Below are 20,449 nucleotides of genomic sequence, written 5' to 3' on the forward strand. Positions count from 1 at the left end.
ACATGAAAATTAAGTGAATCATTTTTTTTTTAAACAAAAGACAAAAGATGCCTCCATTCTTTCCTGCCATATTTATTACATCCATTCTTTAAATATTTTTGTTGAACACACTGTAACAGATTTAATGAACAAAATGCAAAATTAGCAGTTAAAAAAAAATTATAATGCTTTCAGTAGATTGAACAAGGAAACTAGAATCCAATGGTCACAGCATTGTTGCCCCACTCGGAGCTTTTGACAGACCAGACCATTCCAATTCATACTCCATCAACGCAATGATTATTGCTTTGAAAACATAACAAAAAGAAACAAACAACAACAAAAATTGCCTGATAAATGTTGATCTTCCGTGTACATGTTCCTTAAACCTACAGAAGTAAAAATATCTGTGATACAAAACACCACATTGCAATCAATTTAGATACACACTTTTTTTTTAAATCGAGGATAAGTCCCACTTCCAGAAATGGGTTAAATGTACTGAATCCACAAAAAAAATAATCACTTTTTGGAGGATGGGAAGAACATACAATATAGAGGAATACAATACATAGCATTAATATGCGCATTACACTGTATGGAGTTTGTCCATTTCTAATTACAATCCTCAGGATGATCATTCATTCATTCCGATGCAAAAATAGGATAAAGTCTGAAGAAGAAACAATACAGCCAAAACCCATTTGATGAAAAGCATTCACTTGCTCCTGGCATTAAAAAAAACATCCACCTGAGTTTGGGCCGGCAATCAGCCCATCATACCACATTCCGCCCTCAGTTCAATCCCTAAATGACAATAAAACAGCGGTTGTGTTGTTCCTTATCGACAACAGAGATTCCAATTGTGCATCTAAACAGTTTGCTTTAAGATCTAACCATATTAAAGCGGAACTCCACATCCGTTTCAAAAAAGTACAAATTGTATTAATACAGAAACACCACAACCACTTTGTGAACTTCAGATCATGAAGGGCAATCTCCATTTTCTGTAAATTTTTTGTACGCTGACTGCAATAATCAATTAAAATACACCGAACACAGTAAACTAGCGCTTCATGAAAAGAGTTCAATACCCAACGGTCATTTTTTTCTTCCTCTAATATTCAGGTACGTTTTCGGAAACAAAAGGACTATGACTATTAATTTAGCTTTACATGCTGACATACACAAAGCAGTTCAAACAATTTCATTTACAGAGAAAAAAGTCAAGACAGGCTCGGTGGGAGATGAGGCACAATGATAAAAGCATCTTCCTTGTAAAAGACCAAAAGTTAAGGGTAAAATATATTAAAAACACCACTGACGGTCTTCCAGCGGAGTTAATGAGAAGTTAATGTCACAGAAAGCTAAATGCCCGAATTAGCCTGAACCACACACTGCAGAAGCCTGAAGGGAGGTTGGAATGACACCAGAGGTGTGGAGCTTGACAGCCATTGGTGGTTACGCTGCCAGGAAGCAAAGCAATGAACAGTAGTTAGAGGTGAACAAACCATCTACTGAAGTTAGAATGCTCTAGTCATCTCCGAAAGTGGTCATATGTAGGCTACGCCATCTAGGACAACACTCGAGGGAAGCTGCTATATTGTCCCTCAAGAGCTGGCAAAGGACACCAGAAACTCAGTCTGGGGAGTTTCAAACATCAGCTGATCTGATAGGGTACCGTTAGGGCTACAAAACAATGAAAATTCTGCACGCTATTTACAGATCTGTACAGACATGGACACACCGTGCTTGAGAAAACATCACATCTACTTGCTATGGAAACGACAGCAACAAATCTGAAGCTTCAAATAAAAAAGCATTAGAAATGGATGGAGTTACTATGCTAAAAACAATTCAGGGACTTAATAGATCAAATCAAAAGGGAATGTTCTTACACTGTGGGTTTTAAAAATGTCAAAGAGCTAACTGTTGTTTCTTCTTTGGCTAATGATTTGGCAACCAGGTGACAAAACAGTTCTGCAGTTAAGACTTTAAGATACTGAACAAGGGAAAAGAACTTCACATCTTTCAACTTGGAACAAAATAAAAGGACGCAAACAGAATTGACGGCATGACATCCAGTGGGAAAAAGAAACAGCGATGGGTGGATGGCTTTGCTCTCCGGTCTGGGTTGCAACTAGCTCTGAAATCCAGATTGCACGTCGTCGTTCCCTCCCCCGCCGTCCTTTCTCTCTGAGACTCGCAATTAAAACGTTCCTCAGTGGACAGGAGACAATTATCAAGTAAATTAGGTGTATTTTAGTGCAAATGTTCAAAACTAATGAGCTCATGAACAACAAAACAATAACAGAATCAACATAAGGGGGTGTAGGGTATTGAAATGGGAGGTAATCTGTGCTGCTGACTTGGTATGAAATGGGTTTATGAATCGTTATGTGTGTATGTGAGCCTGCTCATGTGCCACAAAAACATTTTCACAGCACTGGATCCACACTGTGCAAGCTTGTGCTTGTAACCTCACGTAAATGCATACAAAACACACGTTGAATTTACGCGGCAAAAGTTTGTCCTCATTTGACTTTGTTCTCATCCTCTGCGCATAGGAAAGCAAATGAACTTGAATGCATGAGCGTTTTTGTTAAAGTGTTTAGCGTGCAGAGGAGAAATCGGTTCAATGTTCGCCCTTTGGTGCGTCTGGTATGGAAATTTAGAAGGTTGGGCAAATATGTTTGTGTGGAAATTAATCACTGTGCATCCACAAGTACTATAACGATGCTGACGTTGATTCATGTCTGGGTTAAAGCTTTGGGGGCAGAGCCAGGTTTGCATGGTTATCTGAGATTATTAGCAGGCCCAGGGCAGCCTCCATGCTATTATTGAGGAGATCGAATTGAGGGGGAGAGTTTAACTCCAGAGAAACTCCCAGCATGTCTTGCTTTAGCTTGTGTGATGGCAGCAGTGAGTGAAGGCACACTCTACTGGACAGTTCAGAAGCTCTGCAGGGCTGGACGGGCACCGTGGGCATGGCGGATTCCTCAATGGGCACTGGACTCGGCACGGGCCAAGCTACTTGGACGAGGCGCTCCGTAAAGAGTCACAGAAGCTATGTGGTTATTCTGCATGACCTGTAACAACAGCAACAGCATGGAGATGAGATCCAATAAGTGCTCAGCTGTGTATGAGCTGTGGTATATGGTTATCTGCCAATATTATGGACTATGAAAAAAAATATTATTAACCAAACAGTTGATGGACCTTATTGACTTCCATAATTTAGAAAAAAAAACAAAAAAAAACTATGGAAGTCAATGGGTCACATCAACTGTTTGGTTACCAGCATTCTTTCAAAAGATCTTCTTTTGCGTTCACTGTTCATCAGAAAATTGAAATTCATACAGGTTTAGAACAACTTGAGGGTGAGTAAATGATGACAGATTTTTCATTTTTGGGTGAACTATGCATTTAACGGCATCATCCACAGTTTTAATATCAGTACATCCTTAATATAAGCAAATTATACTTTCACTGTACTGTAAACATGAAAATCAAATCTGCCATTTATTTGTAAAATTAATATCTTTATTTGTTTTTAAAAGCAACTTTTTATACAGGCTTACTAAGTAAAACAAACAGTACACACAGATGGCCCAATCACATACCTCAAATATCATTCTCTGCAGTCCAATACAAAATGTGGAACCAAAAGGGTTGGTGTTGTTTGCAGAGGATGACCTGCAGAGCAGTGCAAAATTAATCCATTAATCAGAGCATTATAAACAAGTTTTCATATGCAGCGGAGGCTCTGTGCTGTAGTTTGCATTAACGCATGGGAATGACCTCTGACTTTTTTGTTTTAATTCAGGCGGTGTTATTTTAAAATAAAACAATAAAAAATATTTAGTCAATTGAAGTAAAGCTGAAATAATAAAAGGTTACCCTTTATTTCTATATATACACTAGAAGTACATTATACTAACTATAACTTTGCAACTACATATCAACTAACTTTCATTAATTTGCAACTACATGCCAACTAACTCAAGAGTATTAATAGGCTGTTTGGTTAGGGTTAGTAGAATTAGTAGACATGTAGTTGCCAAGTTACTTAGGGTCAGTATAATGTCTGTTGGAGGACCATCAAAATAAAGTTTTTGCAGATATTAAGCAGACAGTTTACTAATACTCTAATGACTGCTAGTTAACATGTAGTTGCAGAGTTACTTATGGTTAGTAGAAGGGATATCGGTATCGGCTGTTAAAAGCAATTATTTTCACTATCGGCCAATTGTCGGGGCCAATTATATCCTGTCAATCAATAGGAGGCGGAAAAACGTGTCAGACCTATTACCAGACTGCATACTGTGTGTGAAGAAAATGTCTCCTGTGTTGAATTTAGGGCAATAACATCTTTAAATAGCAACGTTAAAGCAGGCACTATTTGACCCTATGAATCAAGCCAGGGTTGCCAGGTCCCAGATTTTTCCCTACACCAATTATTATTTGTAGCTCGCCTCGCATCCAACAAAGCTTTGTTACTACTGATAAGAAACAAAGTCTCAGCTTTCAAATTCTGTCTATTTGATCATGAAATTCAAACAATAAATGGTGTTTTGATGCTCTTGAATGTGACATAACAGATCGCTGTAGTGCCCCAGTTCAAGTGGCAGCGCAAATCTTTTCTTCCACCTTAATATAAGTTATAGATACAGTACAACTTACTGAATTTGCATCATGTCTCATGTAATCGCTCAATCAGTTTTTCAGCCATGGAAGACATCAATAAAACAGTTTGTACTGTATATGTGGCCAAAATATACGTTTCTCACCTGTGTAGCACAACTGGTTTTTCCATGGGGTGTCCTAGCAGCTCCTGAATCTGATCCCACTGAGTGCAAAGGTTGAAAACATAATTAGTACTCACTTAAAAATGTTTTATTATTTATCACATACAGTACTACATAACATCTAATGCATGTGTATATAATGTATTACATAAAGAATGTGTAGGCTAAACACGGTCTATGCACTCACTTTGCTGTAAGTGGTCAGAATGCAGTCCTCACTCGGAGCGTCTGCCCCATCTGAAACAGAATTTAAAGAATGAGACAAACACAAAAGACCACAGATACACAACAGAGAATTATGATCTAGTGCAGGGAGTCTGATATAGACTTACCTTTTTTAATGACAAGAGGAATCTTGAAATCACACCGATGATATCTGAGATGGGAGTGAGGGTCAATAAAGTGTGTAAATAAAGTGGTATGTAATACTGAAACCACAAATTTCTAAACACTTAAATGAAAATCAATATTCAATCAATATGTCCAGACTGCAAACCTTCCAGACCTTTCAAACAACAGCGACCAATGCAATACAGCAAAGAAATGAGACTTACATGTTAAAATTGTAATGACCAGGGAAGTTGGTGTGAAGGACAAATTTTTTGACCAGGTGGGTTGAAGAGTCAAACAGTATGTCCTGAAAGATATATAGAGACATAATGCTCAAAGTTCAATGGCTTTATGTAAATTGAACAAACAAAAGCTACACTAACAGCATGTTGTGAAGTAACAAATAGTCATTAAAGTAATAGAGTTATTTAAAGCTAATACTCACCACTCCTAGAATATAATAATTAAAGAAGTAGTCATTACATTTGGACGGGACTTGCTTGTGAGGGGAGGGTGAATGGATCTTCATCTGAGACATAAAAAGGGAAAAGATATGTCAGGACAAACAGAGTAAATGTGAAGAGGGAATGTCGTGGTTTATTTCTGAGAATGTAGCTTTGCTCATCTTGAGATTACTGTACTGTGTGTGTTGAGTATAAATTGGATCGGTCATTACCTTGTCCTCTGACTTGTAAAAGACCTTATGTGGGGAGCCAAGAGCACTCAAAACATCCTGACAAGAATCTCCAAAGTAGATGTTTCTCTCAACAGCCCGCACTTTCGTATCAGCCAACACTCCCGGGCCACATCCTGAGAAAGTGAAGTAACACATACAATGTGACAAAGCAGCGTTCCAAACAGCATATTTGTTTACCAATTCAATTTCCATTAACACTGGATCACTGGATTATATATATATATATATATATATATATATATATATATATATATATATATATATATATATATATATATATATCACTTATAAACTGGATTACAGCACCAATATTTTACTTTGGACATCAAGTCGTGACACAACGCAGTAGCCAAATTGGTTATGAAAAAAAATAAAATAAATAAACACACTGTCATTTCAAATGCCTGGGGCCTGTAAGATTTTTTTTTATCCTATTCTCACCAAGGCTGAATTTATTTGATAAAAAATACTGTAAAAATAGTAATAACTTGAAATATTATTACATTTTAAAATCTAATTTTAAAATCAAATTTATTCCAGTAATGGCTATGTTGAATTTTCAGCAGCCATTACTCTAGTCTTCAGTGTTACATCATGTTCCTTCAGAGATTATTGTAATATGCTGATCTGGAGCTCAAGAAATATTTATTATCATTAAAGTTGAAAATACAATATTTTTGTGGAAAACGTGTTAAAAAAATGCAGGATCCTTTGATGAATGGAAAATTTCAAAAGAACATTATTAGAAAAATAAATATTTTATTACATTATAAAAGCCTTACTGTGGCTTTTGATCAATTTAATACATCTTTGCAACAAAAAAAGAACAGATCTTAATGAACGATTTGTTTATTAAAGACATTTTTGTTTACTTGTTATGATAAACAATTTTAATCCTGAGCTCATTTTAATATTAAATACTATTTTTTAACAGTAAAATAAAAAAAATAAAAAAAGGATTTTGCTATCCTTACAAATTCATGATTACATTGTTGCAGGTTATGGTTTACATTTATTGTTTTTCTTTGCTGACCCTTCAGACTTATCAGACTTGGAACCCAAGTCTGATTGATCACAACCCTCCAGTTTTGGGTCAGGACGCTTCAGCTGAGAACCACTGGACTATTAATAGTAGTTAAAGTCACACAGTACTGATTACCAGGAAAATTACCAAAGAATGGATAATAGAAGTTATATATACATCTTTGTTAAGAGATCAATACATTTATTATTTTTCCAGCTCTGGTTTATGCTAAAGTGATTAAATAAACCTATGTTGTCCGTTTATGTTGGTGATGACAAACATTTAAACAATAATCAGCAAAAATGTTTATTTATCTCACAAGCACACATTACTAATGCTGGTTTTCTAAGCATAGCATAGCTTAGGAAATAAACTGTCATGACATGCCTTTAAAAACAGAAGCATGGCAAAAACAGGAAACTGTGTTGCCCTCAACAAAACAATACATATTTGTTAATGGCATATTATGATTAATTAAAATACATAGAAATTTGAATGGAATCAAGAATGATCAAAGTATGGTATTCTACAAGATATATTGTTTTCTAGTGGTTACAAAGTACAGGATGAGGGCGATGACAAGAGCTGGTGATGAAAAGTTTCCTTTGAGGCATCTAAAAAAATCTCAGTATTCTGCATTCTGGGAGTTCATGAGAATATGAAACTCTTATAAAAAAAAAAAAAGGTGTGCATGCTTACAATGAACTTAGTCATGTGCATATTTAATAGAAACATTGAATAATGATTTGTGACATTAGTGAATGAGTTTGGGTTGCTTGTAATACCTGCGGTGAGGAGACGAAGTTTGAGACCCATGGGTCCCGCCCCATCCCTCAGCACTTCCACACTCTCTGCATACACATTACCAAGGAAACAGGCCAGAGGCATCACCGGAGCCCTGCGAAGAAATGTATCATTTACAATGATCGTGTGGATTGTGGATTGTGGAAACCATGAGGTTCTTACCAGACGCTTAAACTGAACAATCAAAACTAGACACCCAAGGTAACAGACTAAATGCAGATTAATGATCCCCTTGGGCACATCTACATTACAAATGGACATAATAAGATGATGACTTTGAAATTTGAAGGTCTGTTAGTAAACACATCCATGCTCAATAGTCTTATGTATATAATCATTCATTAGTGGTGGCATTTTTACACATTTTTATCCTCAAAATAATTATCCAAACAAATGCAAAAATCTTACTTGGTTTCTTGAAGGTTATTTCCGGAGTAAATGTACATCCGTTTGACAGTGGCCCCATGGGGAATCTGCAGGGAGGCCAAGCCATGGGCAAAGTTAGGCTGTCAAAGCAAAACAGCTAGTAGTAGAATGCAGTGTCTGTGTCTCCTCTGGGGAAAATATGCTCGCATCATCATCACCATAGGATAAATTCATACATCAGGCAGGGGTTATTTTATCATTAACTGAAACTAAAACATAAAACATTAAAACATTTTGTTCATTGAAATATAGCTCCACAAAAATATATATATTACAATAAAAACTTAAACATTTTTATTTTGGCTTTATTTCAAAAAATGTTTTCATAGTATTAGTTTCAGTTCATGATAAAATAACCCCGGCCCGATGTATGAATTTATCCAAAATAAGTTACTGTGAAGATGATGTGAGCATCTAAGCACTAAAACTGAACTAAAACTAAATGGAAAAAAAATAAATCTAATTACTAACATTTTAAACTAATTAAAAACTAATAAAAATGTCAAAAGCACACAACAAAATAAATAAAAATGTGCAAAAAATATAATGAAACATAATGACCTAATTAAAAATATAAATACATTATACACAAACTATAATAGTATATATATAATACTAACATAACACTGACATTGGTATAATTGGATTTCATGCAATAATAGTGTTACTGTATTTATCTTATTTAAAGTACTTTATTAATAATAAAGTAATATTTCATTCATTAGGGGCCAAGCACTGAAAGTGCGTAGGCTCCTCTTGAAATCGTTGGCGTTCATATTATTCTTCCGCTGCTTCTTCCGTATGGAAGTCTATGGCAGCCCATAGAATCGCCAGCGGGAAAGTTATGAAATTTAACACACTGATAGAGAACAGTCACCATAGCAAATTTGGAGTCTCTAACTCATCCCTCTAGCGCCACCAACTGTCCAAAATTTCACTAATGTTTATGCTAATAACTTTTGAACCATAAGGACTAGAAACAAAATTCCCAAAGATTCCTTGGCTCAAGACGATTCGATTGCATCATATGACATAATTTTCCGTAATGAAAATCCCTCCGCCATTTTGATTTTTTTTTAAAACCTCTACTTTTTCGAACTCGTCCTAGACGGTTGCTCCGATTTTCACGAAAATTGAACCAGAACATCTTCAGACCATGCCGACAAAAAGTTATGGAATTCAATTTGATTTCTCAAAACGTTCTTGAATACCGCGCAAACTAATTTTACGTAGCGCTTGCAAAACCAGACGCAAGGCTGTATCTCCGCAACGCTTTATCGTATTCAGACCAAACTTGGTACATGTCATCACAAGCATGACTTGAGGCTACATGCTGCATTTCGGCACAGCCCCACCTATTGGTCCGGAGATACGAAAAATGGCTATTTTTGGTTATAACTTCTGAATGGTTTGTCCAAAATAAAAGTGGTCTCGTTAGATTCAGGGCGTCATGCTGAGTCGACTGATATAAATTCATTCAATATCAGCCATTTAAGGTGTCGGCCATTTTGAATTTTGTACTAAAATGCTGTATTTTATGAACGCATGAATGTATTGTTACAAAACTTGGAATGGGTCATCGGCACAATGCTCTGAAAGAGTCTGAGAAGTTTTGGATTTGGTTGACTTATTTTCATGGGAATTCCTGAATCCTTGCCGAGTCCAATGATACCAAACATGCTAGGTTTCGCCTTACGGTTTGTGTAACGCTGTGATTTAGCGCTTATAAAACATTTGCCAATATGTTCGAAACCGTTAGACAGATCGAGACGAAACCACCCAAGGAAGCTCGGAAACATAGGTCGTTGGCTAGTCGCTAATGCCCAAATGTCAAAATATTAATAGTAAGTGGCAAGAAAAAGCAAACAAAGTCTGGTGTGGGTCATTTTTTATGTGTTTATATTTTCACCAAATTTGACAAATATATGGGCTCACTCTGAGGACACATAAACAACTTGGTGGGATTGTGCCTCTTGATGGCGCTATAATAGAACAAAACAAGGAAATTGCCATTAATTACCGTACAATATAATATCATGATATTAAATGCTACACTTTAAGAATGCATTGGTATACCATTTAAAAAAATCGGTATGTCATCGGCACCATGCCTTGAAGGTACTCAATGAGTTTCAGGGCAGCACCACCTAGTGGTACAAAAGTTATAACAAAATTTTCAAACATGCTAATAACTTTTGAATACATTAGCCTATTGTAATTACACTGGTCTTAATAGATTCCTTGGGTTATGCTAAAAACATAGATACAAATGTGTCTGCCATCTTGATTTCATTCAATACCTACTTTTTCGAACTTCTCCTAGACTGTTTGTCCGATTTTCACCAAAATCGAATCGTATCATCTCCAGACCGTGCCGACAAAATGTTATGGATTTTGTGTTGATAGACGAAACTATTATTGTATACCGCAGCAGCAAATTTGAGGCATGACTATAAATGACTATTCAGGCTTTATCTCTGAAATGCCTTGACATATTGATACTAAACTTTGTATGTGTCATTGTCACCTCACTCTGACCACACCACATCAATTTCGTAACTATGCCACCTATTGGTCAACCGTGAAAAACAGTTAAATCATATTATTAGTGACTGTATATATGATTATTCAGCTATTTTGTCTTAAATCATCCTAAAATGTCTTTAATTGCTGCTTGCTGCAGTTGGTCTGACACTCCCAGCCATGTTGGCATGTCTTATCATCTTCTTGCGCTTGGCCCCAATAATTGCTCATATTATTAGGGCTGTCAATAGATTTAAATGTTTTTTAATTGCAATTAATCACATACTTATCGTGAAATTAAGATAATTTATTTTGTTTTATTTTGTCATCATTTGCTATATCCAGCAAAGTAAACTATCAGATTGAAGGATGATTCTCACAAAACTGCATCCTGGCGCCACGACTGCTAATTATTATTATTTATTCATTTGTAGTTTACTTCGTTAGTAATTCAGTAGTGTTTTATTTTTTGCAACCATTCTAAATATTTAGCTTTAAATGTATTTTATTATAAAGAAATCACATGTAACAATACAGAAGTCACATTTTTTAAGGCAGTGGGCTATTTTCTACTTGTTTGTGCACAGAACAAATACGAAGCAGAAGGAAGAATAAACACTTAAAAAATGGAAAATATCATGCTTATTCAGATATATACCAATACAATGCTTCTTGAGATATGTACCACGGTAATATCATAGGATTCTTTGAAGCTCCATCTAAATACCATGATAAATATGGTATCCTTCAGAACCATGGTATTCCATCGAATGGTAATACAACAGAACTTTTTTTATAAGAGCATGAACAACACAGGGAGGGAACATAGTCTCACCTCATATTTAGGAGCTTCACTCCAGGAGTCCAGCTGAAAGGAGAAGGAAAGCCCTCGGAAGTTCAGATGGAAGAGCTGCTCGGCAGCATTGTAGACTGGAAAGAGAGAACATGAATCCGCAGGCAATCACACACACACACACACACAGCAATGAGGGGTCTGGGCAAATAACTGACGCTAACAATAAATCTCACCTCCTGGATGAGTAGCGCCAAAGGACTGATCAATCTGCTCAATAGTAGGTGCTATTGCCTGAGAGTTAAAATGTACTCCACTGTAATGAACAGAGAAAATGGTAATTTTACATTTCTGTGCCTGACACAGTGGCTAGTGGTAGATGTTAGTATATCAACATCTACAACATCTAGAAAAAGAGTAAAACACAAAATGTAATCCGCAACTATTGTGGCAAAACATAAGATCACTTACCAGTATTTCAGTTTCACTTTGCTCAAATCGTACACTTCAATGACCTGAAAATGATGGAGATATATTTTAAGAAATAAAATAAAATATTTTATAAGAAATAAACCATGCGTGTGCACACACACACACACACACACACACACACACACACACACACACACACACATAGATGTTGTCTCTCACTTTCAGTCTCTGATTGCAGGCGTCAAACAGCAGTTTAATTCCATCCTGAGTCAAGTTGAGAATGAGGTCGTGGCTGAGTGGCATCTGTTTGGGGAAGAGAAACAGGTCAGATAAGGATACAAGAAAATCTGTATGATTAACTTCACTGCACATAGACATTTATAGAAAATAATAGTAATAGCACATCCTTACTTGTTCGCTGTAGAGCACCTGGACATTTTTGATGATTCTGCAGTGTTTCTGTAATATGGAAATGGCCTGGGCCAATGGCATCCCTGGAAACAAATCCAGACAAACAAATAGATTGTCAGATTTCGGTTCACATGATGATAAAAGGAGTGGAGTCAACAGCTCTAGAAGCTGCTGTAGTAAAAATATAATAATTTCATGGTATATAACACAGACATGTAGAGTATGTAAGAAAATAACTTGTCACTGTTTATAATACTGTTTATAATAATTTATTAACAGCTTTCTGAAATAGTGGATTGTTATTGGTCAGGTGCCACTGAGTGTTTTTTTTTAATGGTCAAATAACAACACAGCTACTAGTAAATCCAAAAAATTACTTAAATTAAACATAAAAGGTCCATTCACATTAAAAACGATAACTATAACCATGAAGTAGCTATTAGCTTGAACAAAAATATGTTCTCTTACTCTAAAAGAATAGTGGATTCCACACCAAAACTATGACAACAATGACACGAAGGAACAATATTGTTGAAATAACTTTGAGAGCGATTTTTCCCCCAGCTGATAAACAATAAAATTGACAGCCAATCAAAATAATTCATATTTTAACCCATAAGAACCCAGACCAATTTCCCCCTTATAGGAAAATTATGGGGCATATAAAACAGACTAAATGGACCACTTAAAACATATTTCTGCCGTTGTTTTTTTAAATACAACCACTCCTTGTCAAAGATCTGTAATGTTACATATATGTCACATTGGGCTTTTAGTTCTCATTTGGAAAAAAAACATTTTTTGTCAGTTTTCTTGCTAAATAACAGTTTTTTCTGTTTATTTTCTTTTCCACAACATTTTCAAAATTATAACTTTTCTGGGAAGATAAATAAATAAATAAACTTTTTCAGAAGTAATAACTTTTGCATTTTATTTGCTTTGCCACATATTTCAAAAACACATAACTGTGACCATAACTGTGACCATAAATGTGACCTTTTCAGGTATACAGTTTAATCAGAAATACATTTTTACATTATTTTTTCACAACTCGAAAATGTGCAAACTGAATAAAAATAAATAACTACCTCACACTGGAAGTCAACATGTTGAACATGCATGTAGTTCAATAACATTGCAAAATTCTACCTTTTCAGGTATACGGTTTAACCAAAAATACATTTTTTGATAATTTTTTCACAACTCGAACATGTGCAAACTGAATAAAAATAAATCTGGTGTTTTATACCAGATGTTGCATACCTGTTTTAGCTACAGGTATGCAAAATATTTTCAAAATACATTTAATTAAAGGGTAAACCCTAAACCAACTTATTTCAGTTAATGATCTGTAAGACTGGGGCTTTATTATTGCTGTTCATTGATTCAAGTAATTTTTTAGACATTTGGGCATAAAGTGTTTTAATTCTACAATATATGATGTAAAAACATCTGAGTGCTGCCCTCTTCAGGTAGAACGGTGGCTACTGCAGTTGAATTTTCATTTTGGAAGTTGTGGTGCCGTAGTGATTGATGTGTCGTTCATGAACGATTCGTTCATTTTGAACGAATCTTTAATATGACTCGGGACTTCCGAGTTGTCTCAGAGAGTGATTCGTTCATTTTGTGTCGACCGCGCATGCGCATTGCGCAACATATGGGTTCTGAATCTGTACTGGAAACAGAAATGATTAGTTCATCTCTCTCGAGTCTTCGGGTTCGGGACGGGTCCGAGTCTTTCGTTCTTCCTGTCAGTCCATAGAGACTATGCTGTCAGTACCGGAAAGAGAATTGATTAGTTCATCTTTCGAGTCTCGAGTTCGGGTTCGGCCGGGTCCGAGTCTTTCGTTCTTCCTGTCAGTCCAATAGAGGCTATGCTGTCAGTACCGGAAAGAGAAATGATTAGTTCATTTTTTCGAGTCTTCGGGTTTGAGTCCTTCGTTCTTTTGTCACGTGACTTGTCACCGTATTGAATAGCCTACTACAACCTTTTTACAAACAAGTATAGTTAAGGTATTAAATATAATAGTACTTAATTAATGTATAATATATAATAAAACATACCACAGATGCACAAAAAACATTTAGAAAAGAGAAGGACAGGGACAATATAAGATGGAACTTTTATTTTACAGATAATGTTTTGCACATATTTTGTATTTTAATTCCTAAATATAAAACAATATACATTCAGACGCAGTCAATAATACGAATATAATGTTGTATTTGATGCGAGATACCAGCGGTCACGTGACAAAAGAACGAAGGATTTAAAACCCGAACTCGAGACTCGAAGAAACTGAACTAATCATTTCTCTGTCCGGTACAGACAGCATAGCCTTTATGGACTGACAGGAAGAACGAAAGTCTCGAACCCGAACTCGAGACTCGAGAGATGAACTAATCATTTCTCTTTCCGCTACTGACAGCATAGTCTCTATGGACTGACAGGAAGAACGAAAGACTCGAACCCGAACTCGAGACTCGAGAGATGAACTAATCATTTCTCTTTCCGCTACTGACAGCATAGTCTCTATGGACTGACAGGAAGAACGAAAGACTCGAACCCGAACTCGAGACTCGAGAGATGAACTAATCATTTCTCTTTCCGCTACTGACAGCATAGTCTCTATGGACTGACAGGAAGAACGAAAGTCTCGGACCCGGTCGAACCCGAACTCGAGACTCGAAAGATGAACTAATCATTTCTATTTCCGACCCTGCTGCATCACACACACGGCACGGTCGGCCCAGCAGACAGATCCGAGTCAGACACTGGCGAGTCGACAGCTAATGTCTCGAGACACGAGAGGAAAACTAACCTGATAAATATGAAGTTGCAAAGGAAAGAACATCTCGGATCAGGAGGTGAGGTGAACTAACATAATCAGACTGCAATAGCCTGAACTTAAGACCCAACAACTAATCAATTAATAAAACATTTCGGTTTCTTATAATTTGGCTTTGGCTGCATTACCCTATAGTTTATTTTTATTCTTTTTACAAATGTAATCAACATTTTCGTAAGTACTAGATGTGATGGGATATTTAACATGCCATTTTAATTATATTATGCTGAAATGAACGAAATGAACGAAATGACTCGAAAAAAGATTCGTTCTTTTTGCTGAACGAGACTCAAAGATCCGAGTCAGTAAAATGATCCGAACTTCCCACTACTAGTGCCCTGTGACGTCAGAGGGTACCAGCTAACCACACCCTTGCCTACAGAGAGATGTCTCAGGTGCACGCCCCCCCTCTGCTGGGCTCCGCCCACTTTTACAGCATTTTTCAAATATTGCCAGTGGGTGGAGTCAGGCTCTGACCAGGTGTTTAGTTACACTTTAACAATGTTATTAATTTGACATTTTTTTGTTTACATATGTTAAAATATGTTTTGAACTGAGCAGCAGAATATATATAACACTAAAATAATTGAATCAGCTAAATTATTTGAGCAGCTCATTACCATTTTTCTTAATGTGACACATACGTCACATCAAAATTCCACCTACTGTTTTAAGGTTAAAAGCCCGATCTGACACATATGTCACCACAACATTTTCAAAACTTGTTTTATATCAATTTGTACAAGACATGTTTTAAAATCAGGTCAAGTGTAATCTAGGATATGTTATTAAAACATTAGAATTTTTGCATGGGTTGAAACATACCTCTAATAACAAAAAAAGTGTTTTAAAAAATTGCTGACATGTGCACACCAGACAGGCCACCATTTTGGAAATGTTACCATGGCAACAAAAATGCACACATTGTCACATGACTGACCTGGGTGTTCCTTAAATGTCCCTCAGGGACTTCCTGGGTTGAAAGTGAGGTATAATCCTTTAAAAAGACCTTTCCAGATAATCACCAGTGTTTGTGACACCCACGTTACAGCGGGTTCTTATGGGTTAAAGTTGACATGAAACGGAAGTTGTGATATTTTCTTGCTTGTTGTGACGTGAAACGGCTTCTCGAATGAGAAATAAAAAAAGGTAGTACGGGACTTGATTGGTTCATTGGGGTTTGCTATAGAGTTTAACAGTCAGGATCCGGAAGCAAAAACTCCATTCATCACTCCATTCGAACAGTGGAATTCGTGGTGAAAAACTACATTATCCACCATTATGCTGTACAGAAAATTCCACCAGTCGGCAAGTAGAAAAAAGCAAAACATGGAAAAAGAGCTATTTAGCTCTGCCACTTCCCATTAAGCACTGTGAATGATGTAATTGAGTCTCTATTAGTTCTCAAAATACTTACATATTTGTGTGTGTGTGAGTGTGTGTATAAAAAAACAAAATTAAATATATATATATATATATATAAAAATACATTAAAAAAATAATTAGCAAGTATTTTTATATTATTCCAGTCTCCATCGTTTTTAATTTGATTAGGCTGTTCGCAATGTTTCATGGGATTGTAGTTCTTTCCCTCACTAAAGCCATTACCTACAAAGTCTTGTACCATTGTATTTTTGTCTGATTATCAAAAACTTTTTTTTATTTTGTGATTCACCACGCCTCATTGGCTAAGTTCATGGATTGTAATGCTTTAACAAAGACTTATTTTTTAAATCCCTATGGAAGAAATTAATGTGGAAAAAAACACTTCAATGGCGTTGATGTGTGGGCGGGCACTAATGCACTCTATTGCTGTGATCTCATGTGAGTGACAGGTTGTCTCGCCCTCGCGCCAGTAAACACGTCATCAGAGAAGATGCAAGGAAAAAATGCAAGTTTTATTTTGGTAACAGATTACAAGGGCACGTGAATTTTAAAAATTCACTGATAAAAAAAATTAAATAATGATGAGTATCATGTTTGAATATCATGTACCAGCCCCAATGTAACAGAGACCTTTTTCAGGTCAAGAGAACCTCAGATGTGAACGTGTCAAAAAGCATGTGATGCAATTGTGAAATCCAGATGGCAAATGGCTATACAGTCAAATAAAACAGCATATTTTCAAATAGTATACATCCTGTCAATAACAAATACATTTTTGTGCAACATGCAATGTTACTTCAGATTTTGAACTTATTCCACACTCACCTAATGCGAATTCCCATTGTTCATTTCCCAAAGATCGCTCAGGAACGACCTCCAGATCCAGCATTGGAGGGGAGAAATTGGGGATATCAACGAGGATCTCTGACTGTGCCAGATCTGAATCTTCCCTCTCAAAAAATCTTGAATAATCCACCGTTAAATCAACGAGTCCAAATATAACGAAGTAGTACGTTTAAAAAGCTCCCACACACTTTAAACACAGTTTGAGTGACACACGACACCCTGACGTCAGATATGTCAAAACACAAGTGAAGCAATCCAGCTATCAACGCATTCCACTGTCACCATACTTATAAATAACACTATAAAACGAATAACAGATACACACGTATAAAAAGGTCAATATGACTTAAGCTTAAATAAATTAGACTAGTAAATTAAACTATATGTCAGTCACAGCGAGCTGATGACAGGAAGGAACAATTGGTTACAGGTTGCTGCTCTTTTATAAACTTTCTTAAGCATGAATTATTTCAGGGCGTTAATTATCTTATAACTCACATAAATTGAATTAAGGTATTTATAAAACTGCTGTCAGTTGTAGAAAAAAACCCACTTTGATCTGACCTTTGACTCACTCCTGAATCACATAAAACACACGTAAGCTACTATTTATTACAGCGAACGAAGAACGTTTCGTGTCCACACGGTTACATTACATGCATTATAAGCTTTATATGACCGGTCTATATGACTCGAGACACACACATCAGACTATCAGTGACTCGTTCGAGCTACGCCTGACGTTGTTTTCTTTCTATCCGATGATTCAACAGCAAGCAAACAGATCATCACTTATGACCACCATCTGTTCATAATAACGCGGATTTCTCCGCGTTCGGCCGTTTCGGTTGTTGGAGGCGCCGCACTGTTACATGCAGCTTTATTTTCCGGTGTCTTTGACGTTCAAGATTGGCTTAAGACGATAAAGAAAGAGCCCCTCCGTGCCAAAAACAACTTCCATCCAAAACACCATGATCAGCTGATAATTCAACTTCCGGACCCGTTGCGAACGACATAGCACTTCCTGGCGGCAATCTTCAAAATAAAAGTCAAATAGCGCAGTTGACGAATCTCTAATCGGATTTTGTGAGTCACACCAATTAATTTGGTGGTTGAAGTAAAGAAAATAATTATGAGAGGTATACTGTTTTAATTGTTGTATTACTCTGTGTAATCATATATAGCCGCCTGTGTAATTAGGTTAATTCAAGAGGGCTGGTTTTTATTAAACTTTACTTTTTAGCTCAACTGACAAAGCAGGAAATAAACAAAATAACATTACAACTTATTTTCCACTACAATGATTTATATACAAATAAAAAATAAGTATATCCAATTATTTAGACCTTTAACGTGTTTGTATTGTACTGTACTGTTGAAAGATAAGGAGTTGGTGTTATGGGCAGGGGCAAATATGGATCTATTTACTTTTTTCTTGTTCATCCCAGGCAAAGGCTAGATCTGACAGCTAAATCCGTTAAACCGAGTCACTGGTCGCACGAAAATTGACACCAATGAGGACAGTAATTTGAAAAGGTTATAGATTGAGAATACTGATAAAAATAAATATAAAAAAGAGCCACCAGATGGCATCATTTCTTGAGTGCTTGCATTATAGTAGGCCTACAAGTGATGATAACAGAAGTAAACGGTGAGATTAAGCATACCGTCTGTGTTTTATTATTTAATCTTAAAAGCGTGACTCAAAATGTTCAAATGATATGTTCTCCTGGTGTCTATTTTGCTCTCATTGAGTTTACATTTGTCTGTGTTTTCTGTGAGTACTCGGGATGGTTTTATAAAACGTTTTGTGTCCTGGATGAATCCTTGTAATAAAATAATAATAATAAAAAAAGAACAAAAATGTTTGTTGGGCATATGCATGCAAATAGAATAGAATAATGAAATATAGCATATAATAGAATAGAACACAATAGAATAACAGCAGCATTTAGAAGCTGAAGTGGTCTTATTTTGTGTGTCAGTGATCTGAAAAATGTATAATATAAGCAATGTTTGGATGAAAATCGTTATATACATTTAAGATCCAGATGCACCTCCTTGTGTTGGTCACATGCGGTACAGTGTTCTTCCATGATAGTTTGTAAATGTAACAAACTATTGTTTGTTTATTATAAGGAACATGATTTTGTGTGTCTATAAACAAACCCTATTTAACCCCATATTGTCCCATTGGGCCTTTTCCCGTAATTAGGTAGCTTTGTAAGTAGCTTTGGATAAAAAGGCCTAGTAAACAACAACTGTCCAAACAGAATGAAAGATACATAAAACTCTTCTTAATAGTATGCAATATATTCACATTGACATAAATTGATTGAAAAGACAGAAGGAGACACTGTGAATGATTTGCAAAGCTCTGCGAATAATTTGACTTTCTCTGCACCAATAGCCCAGATCAAAACTCCAATTACATTGTTTGTGGAAACATTGTTGGCCCTGATTTTATTTATTGTGTTTGGTAACAAACCTTGCCAGTCTGTTTCACAGGGGTTTTTGTTTGTTTTTATCCTTCAGATGGGAACATGATGAATAAAACAAAAAGTAAGGAATTGTAACACATGTTGCTAACGGTTAAAAATAACAGAAAAAATCTGTGTCTACTTATACAAACAATCTAAAACCACATTTCTCTCCTTGTTTTGAGTCTAGAAGACAGATTCGCTGATTAAAAATTCATGTTGAATGAAAAAACCTGGAATACATTTTTTTAGGAGCGGTCAATAATGATGTATTAGATATAGTATATGAAAACAAACGCAATTATACTGCAACATACGTTTTGATGAAACACAAAACAGGCCTTTTCTCTAATAATTATAGCACACTAAAACAATATGGAAAGGTTAGACATGCTCAAAGAAAATGGCAACATGTCAGTTAGATTATTCAACCTCTACAGAAAGAATAAGAAGCTACATTATCGGAGTGGCGTGCTGTCGGTGTGTCTGGATTTTTAGTCTAAAACTTTATGAATCACCATCTTTAGAGGGATAGTACAAACTCAGGAAAAACTTTTAAGTTTATCCACAAAAATCTCCAAACGCATAATGTAATCACAGGCCAGCTGTGTGCACTTGTAAAGTTGTTATAATCCCTCTCGGTCCTATAAACAGGAAAATA

At 36.0% G+C, this 20,449-nt stretch overlaps 1 protein-coding gene across 2 annotated transcripts; it reads right to left on the reverse strand.

Annotated features, from left to right (window-relative positions):
- Positions 1-56: 56 nt before the first annotated feature.
- phaf1 (phagosome assembly factor 1) lies at positions 57-18,327 on the reverse strand. 2 transcript variants are annotated; one of them, XM_077193376.1, is made up of 16 exons: positions 17,288-18,327; positions 12,228-12,310; positions 12,036-12,119; positions 11,856-11,899; positions 11,621-11,700; positions 11,427-11,521; positions 8,051-8,115; positions 7,624-7,736; positions 5,794-5,927; positions 5,563-5,646; positions 5,342-5,424; positions 5,120-5,163; positions 4,975-5,024; positions 4,770-4,828; positions 3,603-3,675; positions 57-3,068 (listed from the first exon to the last, which is right to left on the reverse strand). In XM_077193376.1, the coding sequence occupies exons 1-16, from the start codon at positions 17,349-17,351 to the stop codon at positions 2,979-2,981; spliced, it is 1,245 nt and encodes a 414-aa protein (XP_077049491.1). In that variant the 5' UTR covers positions 17,352-18,327; the 3' UTR covers positions 57-2,978. The 2 variants fall into 2 exon arrangements, with proteins under 2 accessions (XP_077049491.1, XP_077049490.1); XM_077193375.1 differs by having other exon boundaries at positions 8,051-8,148; positions 17,288-18,297.
- Positions 18,328-20,449: the final 2,122 nt, after the last annotated feature.

Source organism: Siphateles boraxobius, unplaced genomic scaffold, assembly GCF_051911475.1.
Source record: "Siphateles boraxobius isolate OS27281-9 unplaced genomic scaffold, OSU_SipBor_1 31, whole genome shotgun sequence".
Lineage (NCBI taxonomy): Eukaryota > Metazoa > Chordata > Actinopteri > Cypriniformes > Leuciscidae > Siphateles > Siphateles boraxobius.

Excerpts from the sequence above, each read along its gene's own strand:
- phaf1 (XM_077193375.1), bottom strand. The coding sequence starts at position 17,351 with ATGCTGGATCTGGAGGTCGTTCCTGAGCGATCTTTGGGAAATGAACAA. Across the intron at positions 5,164-5,341 it reads GGTCATTACAATTTTAACAT|ATATCATCGGTGTGATTTCA; the intron begins GTAAGTCTCATT and ends CTCCCATCTCAG. Across the intron at positions 4,829-4,974 it reads TTCTGACCACTTACAGCAAA|TGGGATCAGATTCAGGAGCT; the intron begins GTGAGTGCATAG and ends CTTTGCACTCAG.